The 10952-nt window shown below is 43.2% G+C and overlaps 1 protein-coding gene across 1 annotated transcript; it reads right to left on the bottom strand.

The window, feature by feature from the left end:
- Positions 1-3270: 3270 nt before the first annotated feature.
- Positions 3271-4537, bottom strand: LOC116124199 (non-functional pseudokinase ZED1-like). Its single transcript, XM_031409904.1, has 2 exons — positions 4463-4537; positions 3271-4365 (listed from the first exon to the last, which is right to left on the bottom strand). The coding sequence occupies exon 2, from the start codon at positions 4355-4357 to the stop codon at positions 3308-3310; it is 1050 nt and encodes a 349-aa protein (XP_031265764.1). The 5' UTR covers positions 4358-4365; positions 4463-4537; the 3' UTR covers positions 3271-3307.
- Between the last annotated feature and the right edge of the window lie 6415 nt (positions 4538-10952).

Raw genomic sequence — 10952 nt, 5'->3', positions numbered from 1 at the left:
TCTGTACCGTAAATGTAAAACCCCATTCCTGATTTTAGTTAGATCATGAATTGTATTTAAGTTAATTAATTCTTTTTTTCTATTTGATTTTTTGGTATTGTGGTAAGATAGGGGTATTTCTGTCAGTTTTTAAAGCTGTGTTAAGGGGGTGAAATCGAAGAAATAAATCCTGATGGGTTTGCATGTATCAAGAGGGAAAAATTTGGACATTTTTGCTAGGGAAAGCTTATGTGGCTGGGTTAAACTGAAATTTAGAGGAATTGGGGGGCAGAAATAAATTTTAGAAAGTGTTTGTTTAAAGGAGAAGGGAACTGGGCAGTTCGCCCAAAAAGAAGAAGAAAAACGAGAGGAGAAGAAAGAAAGAAGAGAGGAGAGAAAGGAGAAAGAAAAGAAAAAGAAAAAAAAAAAGGGAGAAGAGAAGAAAGTGGTTTGGCCGGAGATAGAGTGAGAGAAGAGAGAAGAACAAGAGAAAGGAGAGTTTATTAGTTTAAGTCTGTGAACAGTGCATCATCAAATCGTGATCTGGAGCTCATTCGCCGTCCGATCGTGCTGATTTTTCGGATATGTTGTTCATGAACACAGCTCTACATTCTGAACGGTGGAGATCGAAATCTAAGCACTGTAATAGGCAGCCAATTATAGGATAGAAGAGTGAGTGGATCTAAATTGTTTTCTTGAAAAACTTATACTTATACCTTTGCATGTCGAGATATGATATTGTTTATGGGCTTTGCATAAATTTCTATTCATGCAGTGTTTTGTGACATGTTGTTTTATGTGGGTTCGGCTGGTGTGTTAGGATGTGTTGGTTGCAAATATTTTGCTGTTATATGGAGGTTGCTGGCTATACTGACTGCATGGTTTTGGTGAATTCTGGAAGTTATGTTATGGGAGTGAAAAACTTGTTTAACTTACCTTTGCATGTCACAGCACATGGACAAGTTTTTTGTGTAAATATTTATTAGATGTATTTAGAGGGAATGAATTTTCATGTTGAGTGTCATGCAAATGCATTTATATAACTCTCATGATATAAAGTTTTTTGACCATATGTAAATTTTGAGTTGGAAAAAGACTTGTAGAGAAAAGGTTTGGTTTTGGTCTTTTTTTTTGGACGCTGCTGGGTTTGGAATGGATGGGTCTTGAAGAGTGAATGGAGTTTGCATTAAATTGTTAGAAATGGGTCAAGTCCGTAGTAAGTGTTAGAGTTGTCTTACTTGTTCAATTAGTTGGACATGGTCTTCATGATTTCTTTATACTTTTCCTTGGGTTACTTTTTAAAATCACTTCTTCATCTTTGATGTTTTTGATGTGTTATTGTAGAATGTCTTAATATGGTTATGACCAGATAAAAAGGAATTATTGTTCACGGGTGGTGTTGGATTAATGCGTATGACAGATTTTATTGGCTCTGCCTGGGCGTGAGTGGTCCGCCAGGTATGACAATTTTTGAGGCTCTGCCCGCGCGATGATAGACCTTGCCGGGTATGACAGGTACGTCCCTCGCTCTGCCTACGTGTGGGACGCCACCAGGTATGACAGATTTTATTGGCTCTGCCTGGGCGTTGAGTGGTCCGCCAGGTATGACAGTTTTTGAGGCTCTGCCCGCGCGATGATAGACCTTGCCGGGTATGACAGGTACGTCCCTCGCTCTGCCTGCGGTGGGACGCCCACCAGGTATGACGATTTCCCCCAGGGTACTAGTTGTGGTGAGAGTTTTAATAATAAGTTGAGGTTTTATACAGAATCCGATAAGTTAAAGGAAGTAAGTCAGAGTACAGTTTACTGAGTGCAGGATGATTAGAAATAAATTATATATGTAGCTGAGAACGGGGTGGTTGTTCATTGCATATTCATAAAGTTACATTGTGCCATGATTTGCTTGAAAATTGTTGTATGTTAGCATTATTCTTTTTTAAGAACTTTTATAAACCTCCCCCTTTTTCCCCACTCACTGAGTATTTTTAGCTCACCCCTTTAAATGTTTTTCCCCCACCAGGACCTCCGGAGATCGTGCCGAGCAGTGAGCCTCCGCTCAGGGTTGTGCACGCGTTGACATCTTTTATGTGGGTCTTATATTTATGTCGCATTGTAAATCTGGACTTTCGTTTCAAGAACTATGTTTTCCATGATGTATTTCCTTTTGTTTCATATTTTGGAATGTGTAGTATAAGTGGAAAACCTGATACACAACGTTTCCCAACTATTTCTTTTGTAAAACGAAAGATGATGTATGTCTTTTGAGATGTTTGGAGATGGAAATACTATGATGTATTTCAGGAAAAGTATGTCTTTAAACAGGTTTCGCAGTGTTTTTCTACATGGCACGTCTCGGGTATCCGAGTCTTGTGGGAGCGCCGGATCCTATGGGATGAGGAAATTCGGGACGGGCTGTGTCAGTAAAAGTCCCCAGGCAAAGAGAGTTGCAATTGTATAGCAAAACGAGTTCACTTTGGTAAGAAGAAGCGCAAAGCGGTCCTCAGGAAGAGCAAGTTTTGGATTCGGTGACTGGAGAGATCTATGCAAGAAGCGTTAGAGTTATTTGTTTCAGAAATGCGGAGTTTGGATCATCGCGTAACGAATGGTTTGTTGTAGGAGATTTCGTGGATAATGTAGTCGATATTGTTTAAGTTCAGAACTGGGTTTCCGTTGCTATTGCAGGAGATTTCAAATCCAGGATAGCCACAGAAGGGTTGTTGTTTTTCCCGGATATAAAATGGGAAGGTTATCGTTTGTCCATCGCCACAAGTTTCGCGCACACTGCAGGCTTTGTAAAAATGGTCCACTTTGGCTAAAACTGTTCCGGAAAGAACACAAAGAATGAAAACACAGAAATCTGGAACTTGATTCTTCATTTGGAGATGATGAAATTATGAAGAAGAAAGAGAGAAAAGAGAGAGAGAGATTGTTATGATTTTATAAATAATTTAGAAATGAATAGAGAGAGAGTTTCACATCTTAGCTGTTGAATTTAAGGCAATGACCCACATGGGGTGAGAATTAAAATACAAGTTGACCACTTGTTTCATTACTGAATCTACTTGGTTGCAATGAATTTAATTAAAAAAAAAATTAAGTTTTCCATTGAATACCTTTTCTTCATAATTTAAGAAAACAAGTAAAAGATGAGAGGCATAATCTATACATTAAAGTAAACGATTGCAACTGTTTAATTCTATGAGAAAAATTTAAGACATGAAATAGTAAGATTCATACATTACATAACATAAAAGGAAATGATTCATAAACAGGGAAAGGCACCACCCCCCCTAAATTACATGACATGAAATTAAGAAAAATCTGATAATTAACTGGATTGATGCATTTGCCTCAGTTGTTTTGCCACATCAATCATGTTTGGCCTATCTTCCTCTGAATCAGAGAGACATGTGAAGGCCAGTTCTAGAAAAGCTTGCAGATGTTGTTCATTTCCATGGCATAAACCATCTCCAGCAAATTTACAATTTGCTATCTCATTGAACCTATTATTGTCAATATATTCCTGCAACCTATCCTTCACAGAATGCACACTGCAAAACTCAAAATGGGCAAGAATATCATGGAGTCTCTTACCAGTCAAAAGCTCAAGTAGCAATACACCATAATTGTAAACATCGCACTTCTCATTGAAATCACCTGTATATAAATACTCAGGTGCTAGATGTGCTGATGTTCCTACAACGATACCTCTTACATGAGTTTCACCTTCTGGGATAAACTCAGATAGTGAAAAATTAAAGAGTTTGGGAACATAGTCTTCATCAAATAAGATGTGCGATGAATTGATATCCCTAAACACAATAGGCCTGGAGAATCCGATGTGAAGATATGTCACTGCATTGGCTATCTCCATTGCAATCTTTATCCTATGTCTTAATAGCAAAGGCTCAAAAAAGGGAGAAGTCCCATACTTGACATCATCAAAAACCAGGATGGGTAATTGAGTCTCTAAGCAACATCCAATCAACTTCAAAATATTTTTGTGTCTCATTTGTGATGTGAATACAACATTATTTAACCATAAGCAGTGTTTAGATGGCCCCCTTACACGGAACTTCATAATGGAAACTTGACGGTTCTGCAGAAATCCCCTAAACAATGTATAACCACCGCCAATAGATATTATATTTTTCTGTGCGTAGTTGTTTGTTGCCGTCTTGAGCTCTTCAATGGAGAAGCCACGGATTGGATTAGATTTTCCATTACAAGTGACAATCAACTTTTCAAGTAAAAGTTTTCCATTCTCCAACATCAATGCTTTTCTTTGTTTTCGATCGGTGTTTTTCTGATACTTGCATACTTTTAAACATGAAACCATCTCACCTGTCCCCAAACCCAGAAATTCTTTTAACTTCATTAATCCAACTATGGAGCATGAAGCATTTTAAGAACGTAAGGAACAGAACAAGTGAAAGAAAATTGCATGCTAGACAAAGCAAAATTAAGAAGCAGAGGAGTTCACCTGTGCACGGCCAATTAGCGGATCAAGATGAAGAAAACGTGAGCCTGAGTTTGAGAGAGATTGGTTACAAAATCGGAAGCAGAATGAAAAAAACCAGAAATGGGGTTTCAGAAGTCTTCCCCTTATTAAATTCAGTCAACGTTATGCTTTCAAAAGTCATGAGAAAAATTTTCCCTTTACAAAGTCCTATAGGAAATTGCTAGGAAGTTATCTGGATTTATGACAATTTGGCAGTATGTTCAAACGATGACTCAAGGTTTATATACGAGTTCTAAATTATTATTATTATTGTTATTTTATCATTTCTATTATGCTTGAAAAAGTAAGGCGTCTTGTCAGCATGGGATAGTCAGAACTTGGAAAAGTTCTGCGACCATTCACGCGCACCTACGGTGCATAATGATGTAAGTGACATGCTCCTGTTAGTGCAGTGGGTGAGCGTCAGGCTAGCGAATGGTTGGATATTGTCCACGTGTCCAATCCCTGCATAAGTTGAGGAAATCACTCAAGCAGGTGAGCAATGGGATGTAGAGAAGGATTTGCACGGTATCCACCTCACTTGCAGAATCAGTAATCATGACCTTGGTTTATCTCACTCTAAATAGAGGGCTTCCCTCTCATTTGCGGGATGATTATTTTACCTAATCTCACTCTAGAATAGTTTACTCTCTCTCCCTTGTATTCTCTAAGCTATAACACAGTTCGCTTAATGCGACCTGGTCTTATTCATTAATACAATATAAGTGGACGTAGGATTCGCTTTAGAGCATCTAAACCACCTTAAACATGGCTTCCCACCTTTTATTTAACCAAATATTTCCATATCACATGTGACTTCTAAGTCCGCTTAGCATTTCTCACGTGTGAATAATTGGTGTCAAAATCAAGCATCAACAGTTCGACGCTAGAAGGAGGGTCTGATTTAATACCTGCTCTTCATCAGAAAAAATCTCTGAATAATCGGTCCCACAACAGCAAATGGCTCGCGATTTTGAATCTGAGCGAACCAATTATGACAATGAAGAGATGCCCCAGGAAGAGGACACTTCTCCCGAAGTGCCGCCAATCTGGCAGAACATCATAGGGGATATCCCTTCAAGCTCGCGGCTTGATCCGACTGTCATGAGTTACTTAGAGAGGTTCAATAATACTCTCCAAACAGTCAGCCAAAGGTTAGACTGGCTGAGTTGGGTCATGCCACCTGAATCCAATGAGGCGGTTCCACTGCTGAAAACACCTGTAGGTCGCGTGAAAGTGCGGAAAAGGGCGGAAGCCCATATCGTGCACACTGCAGTGCATCAGAGAAAGGGAAAGCAAGTGGCGCATAGCGGACCTAAGGGCTCCGATAGCGAACACTGATCGCGCCCCGGGTAGATTACCCGTGGCATTATGACTCGGCAATATGTCGCAGCATGAGCCATCCCACGCCACGTCGCATGAGCACTCCCACAAAAGTGCAAGGCGAGGAGATTCCCAATATTGCCAAAAGGACAACTTCGATCGTCGTCGTGTAGGGGATTCCCACTGTCCGTGGGTCGGTTTGTACAATCGCGAACGTTAGGAAGGTTCCCTAAACAACTTGATGCAGTCACACGGCTCTAGCCAGTGTGTGCCAAGATTGGCCGAAGCTTCCGACCGAAGTGAGAAAGAGTCCGATTTGCGGTCTTTCCTTAGCCGCAACCGCGAGGGTCGAACCTGCATTGTGGAAAGTGATCCCCAGGCAGCTCCGCTGCCTTAAATTGAGGAGCTACAACGAGCTCTGGATCAGCTTAAGGCTCAACAAAATGAGCAAAGATAGGTCGCAGAGGCGTCTCCCTTTTCTCCGACAGTGTTAGCTGCCCCCCTACCATTGAGATTTAAAATGCCCGACATGCGAGCATTTGATGGGAACTCTGATCCGCAGGATCATTTGTACGAGTTCAACGACCTCATGGAACTCCACCAAGTCTCTGAATTAACAAAATGTCGTTGCTTGGCGGTGACCCTTACCTCCCATAACAAGTGATGGTTTAAGTCGCTCCCAGCAGGATCGGTCAGCTCGTGGCCTCAAATGAGCTCGACATTCCTAAGGTACTTCCAGGCGAACAGGAAGTTATCGATGCCTCTAAGCTACCTGAGCAACATAAGGCAAGAGAGTGATGAATCCCTCTGAGCTTATATAGAAGGATTCCACAGAGAGCTCGACAAAGTGGCTCACACTCCCGAAGAGTCTGTATAGACTCCCATCATTGCAGGAGTTTGCCTGCATACAGACTTGTGGAAGGAACTGCAATCTAAGGATGATGTTTCCCTCACTCGCTTCTACAACCTTACTGAAAAGTACCTCTGCACTGAAAACTCCATGGCTGCGCTTAACCACCGCGACCACGGCCCTTTGGGCAGTGCTCTTGACCGGGCGGGGGGGGGGGGGGGGGGGGGGGGGGGGGGGGGGGGGGGGGGGGGGGGGGGGGGAATAGGAGGGTTGATCGCCGATGGGCTAATGACGATCAGCGAAGAGGAAAGAAGCAGCGGTATGAGCCCAAGAAATCATATGCCCTAGTTCCTCATCGCGATTGCGACAAGAGTCAATTCACTCCTCTGAATGCCTCAGTATTGGCTATTCTGGATAAATCAGAGGAGGCCAGCTTGCTCGAGGAATCCGAGCCCATGAAAAATCCCCTTTCAGCCAGAAACAATAAAAAATAATGTCGGTATCATCGGGATAATGGGCACCACACCGATGAGTGTTGGGCCCTCAAGCAAGCAATTGAGGACCTCATTAAGCAGGGGCACTTCTAAGAGTATGTTGATGATTCTGCCCCATATTCGGGAGAAAGATCAAGAGGAACCGGGAAAGAAGCGTTGTGGTCGCAAAAGTCTCTACTGTGTGGGGATCATTTTTGGGGGGACCACACCTCGTAGGGAATTCTCGAGGTGCCCATGAAATGTATCCTTACGCAGCCCGTCATGACCCTATAAGTGTGATGAGCATGACACTACAACCTGCAAAGGTTCATAGAGATGAGGAAATCACATTCTCTAAGAGAGACGCGGTGCGATTGTATCATCCCCACGATGATGCTCTCGTCATCATGCCTGAAATAAGATGGTGCATGGTCCACAGAATGTTAGTGGACAATGGAAGCATCGTGAACACTTGTTCCAGCGAGCCTTTGAGAAGATGAAACTGGACGAGGCAAATCTGAAGCCTGCCTTTATCCCTCTGTATGGTTTCACCAGGGATTATTTGATTCCCAAAGGGACGATCTCGCTCCCAATCACGTTGGGAGAGACCAACGAGATGACCAAAATGACTGAATTCTTAGTAGTGGACTGTCCATCTACTTTCAATGGCATCTTGGGACGACCTCTACTGCGAAGCTTTAAAGTAGTCACTTCAATCTACCATCTAAAGATGAAGTTCCCTACCCCGGCGGGGATAGGGGAAGTAAGTGGATCTCAACGCACATCTCGCGATTGCTATGTAAGGGCAGTACAGATGACGTGCAAGGAAAAATGAGCTCCAGTTGGGATCCCTGAGCAGGCAATGACGATCAGTAGGATCGAGCCATAGCTTAGCCTAGTTGAGGATAACATGGATCCTCGCATCTAGGAATGCCCTTGCAGCGGGCCGATTGAGGACCTATCTGAGGTATCAGTCGATCAAAGCGAGCCGAGCCGAGTGTTAAGAATCGGAAGTAATCTCAACCCCCAACTTGCTAACAACCTAACCAGTTTCCTCAGAGAAAATACTGACGTATTCGCATGGACTCATGCTGACATGGTCGGGATCAGCCCGTATATTATATGTCATGCCCTGAATATAGATGCTGAGGTCAGGTCGGTCCGCCAGAAGAGAAGAGCAATGGATCTTGAGTGATATACCACCTTGAAAGTCAAGGTAGATAATCTCCTCTTAAACGGATCCATCTGAGAGGCACTCTACTCGAGTTGGGTCTTCAACCCGGTCTTGGTAAAGAAGCCTAACGGCAAATGGTGAACCTACGTTGACTTCATCGACCTCAACAAAGCTTGTCCGAAGGACAACTTTCCCTTGTCGAGAATCAACCAGCTCATTGATGCCACCTTTGGGCACGAGCTACTGAATTTTATGGACGTCTACTCGGGATATAATCAAATTTTGATATATGCACCAGAGGAAGAGCATATCTCATTTGTTACAGATCGGGGGTTGTATTGCTATAAGGTTATGCCGTTCGACCTAAAGAACGTTAGGGCGACTTACCAGTGACTGGTTAACCGAATGTTTTCCAAGCAGATCAAAAAATCAATGGAAGTCTATGTTGATGACATGTTGGTCAAATCGCATGTCGCTTCAAATCATATAGCGCTTCTCGTTGAGATGTTCGGTATACTCCGAAGGTACAGAATGAAGCTCAACCCTCTCAAGTGTTCGTCCGGAGTATTCTCGGAAAAATTCTTGGAGTATATGGTTAACCAAAGGGGAATAGAAATCTACCTTGAAAAGATCCAAGCTCTCCTTGATATGAGAAGCCCGACCAACTGAAAACAGGTTCAGAGTCTTAATGGGAGAATAACGGCTCTCAGTCGCTTTATATCAAAGGCAACAAATCGTTGTTTGCCATTTTTTAACATACTCAGGGCCAATAAGAAGTTCGAATGGACTCCCGAATGCAAACAGGCTTTCCAAAGCATTAAAGAGCACTTTGGAAAGCCACCTCTTCTGTCCAAGCCTCTCCCTCAGGAAGTTCTTCTCTTGTATCTGTTCGTCTCTCAACATGCAGTCAGTGCAGCTCTAATCCGGGAAGAAGACAGGGTCTAATGACCAATATATTATGCGAGTAGACGTCTGTTGGACACCAAAATATGGTATCTAGAAATGGAGCGATTAGCTTATGCCCTGCTAATAGCCTCCAAGAAGTTGCGACCTTATTTCCACGCCCACACAATCCATGTATTGACTAACTATCCGCTTAAGCAAGTCCTCTAGAAACCAGAGGCTTCAGGTAAGTTGCTCAAGTAGCGATGGAACTGAATCAGTTCGATCTGTAGTACTGACCGAAAGCGACCATCAAAGGGTAGGCTGTTGCTGATTTCATTTCGGAGTTCTCATACCAACTAGTTAAAGAATCTGAGTAACAGACCAGCGAAGTCACCTAGGAAACCATTCAGAATCTATCGACCTGGGACCTCTATATCGATGGATCCTTGAATAAGAGAAGGGCCGGGGTAGGCCTTCTCCTCTTTAGTCCCAAATGGACTTGCATCCATGGTATTCTTCGGTTTGGGTTTAAAGCGACCAACAATGAAGCTGAGTATGAAACATTGCTCATTGGTCTGCGGTTGGCAAAAGAAATAGGGTCAACCGCGATCAGCATTCACAACAACTCCATGCTAGTTGTTAACCAGATCTTAGGGGCATACCAGGCCAAGGAAGAAAACATGATCAGTTAGAAGGCTAAAGCCGCACTCGAGCCATTCAAGCACTTCACGATCACGTAGATTCCTAGAGAAAGTAATTCTGTCGTGGATGCCTTGGCAAAAATAGCCTCGTCGCTGGACTCAGATGCATTAGAAAGTATTCCTGTTCGGTTCATAGAGATCTCTAGTATTAGTTTGCCCGAACAGGCCGTGAATGTGACAGAATCAATTTCCTGGATAACCCCAATTATCCAGTATCTCCAAGATGGGACCTTGCCCAACGACAAGATTGAGGCAAGAACCATATGGACTATAGTTGCTCGTTACACACTTATAGGAGATCAATTGTACAAGCGAGGGTTTAGCGCCCCTCTCTTCCGATGTGTAACCGATAAGGAAGCAGACTACATTGTGAGGGAGATACATGAAGGGATCTGCGGTAACCACACTGTCGCGCAATCCCTCGCTAACAAAGTTGCTCGTCAAGGGTACTATTGGCCCCTACTCCAAGAAGACACCAACTTTGTAAAAATTTGTGACAAATGCCAGCGGTTCACGAATGTACCGCGAGCTCCTTCCCACTAACTAACGACCATGACAAGCCTCTGGCCATTCTCCATATGGGGAATTGATCTTATTTGGCTCATGCCAGCTGGAAAGGGAGGGGTCAAGTATGCGGTGGTCGTGGTGGATTATTTCACCAAGTGGGTTGAGGTCGAACCCTTGGCCGCGATCACTACCAAAAAGCTCACGAACTTCGTCTTCAAAGACATAGTGTGCCGCTATGGAATTCCTCATTCCCTTATCTCTAATAATGAGAAGCAGTTTGATAATGTAGAATTCAAGCAGTTTTGTGACGAGCTAAGGATCCACAAAACGTTCGCCTCAGTCGCAAGACCGCAAGCAAATGGCCAGGTTGAAGCTGTCAACAAGACTATCAAGCATACTTTGAAAGCTAAACTTGGCATTGTCAAGGGAAATTGGGTCGACGACCTCCCAGAAGTCTTATGGGCATAAAAGACAACTCCGAGGACCTCTACTTTAGAAACACCTTTCTCACTAGCGTATGGCTGCGAGGCAATGATCCCTATGGAAGTAGGGACTGGCT

The sequence above is a fragment of the Pistacia vera genome, unplaced genomic scaffold (assembly GCF_008641045.1).
Source record: "Pistacia vera cultivar Batoury unplaced genomic scaffold, PisVer_v2 Contig150, whole genome shotgun sequence".
Classification (NCBI taxonomy): domain Eukaryota; kingdom Viridiplantae; phylum Streptophyta; class Magnoliopsida; order Sapindales; family Anacardiaceae; genus Pistacia; species Pistacia vera.
The sequence above is the reverse complement of the archived record's forward strand: the minus strand, read 5'-3'. Positions and strand labels throughout refer to the sequence as shown.

Coding starts and splice junctions, on each gene's coding strand:
- LOC116124199 (XM_031409904.1), bottom strand. CDS start 4,357: ATGAAGTTAAAAGAATTTCTGGGTTTGGGGACAGGTGAGATGGTTTCA.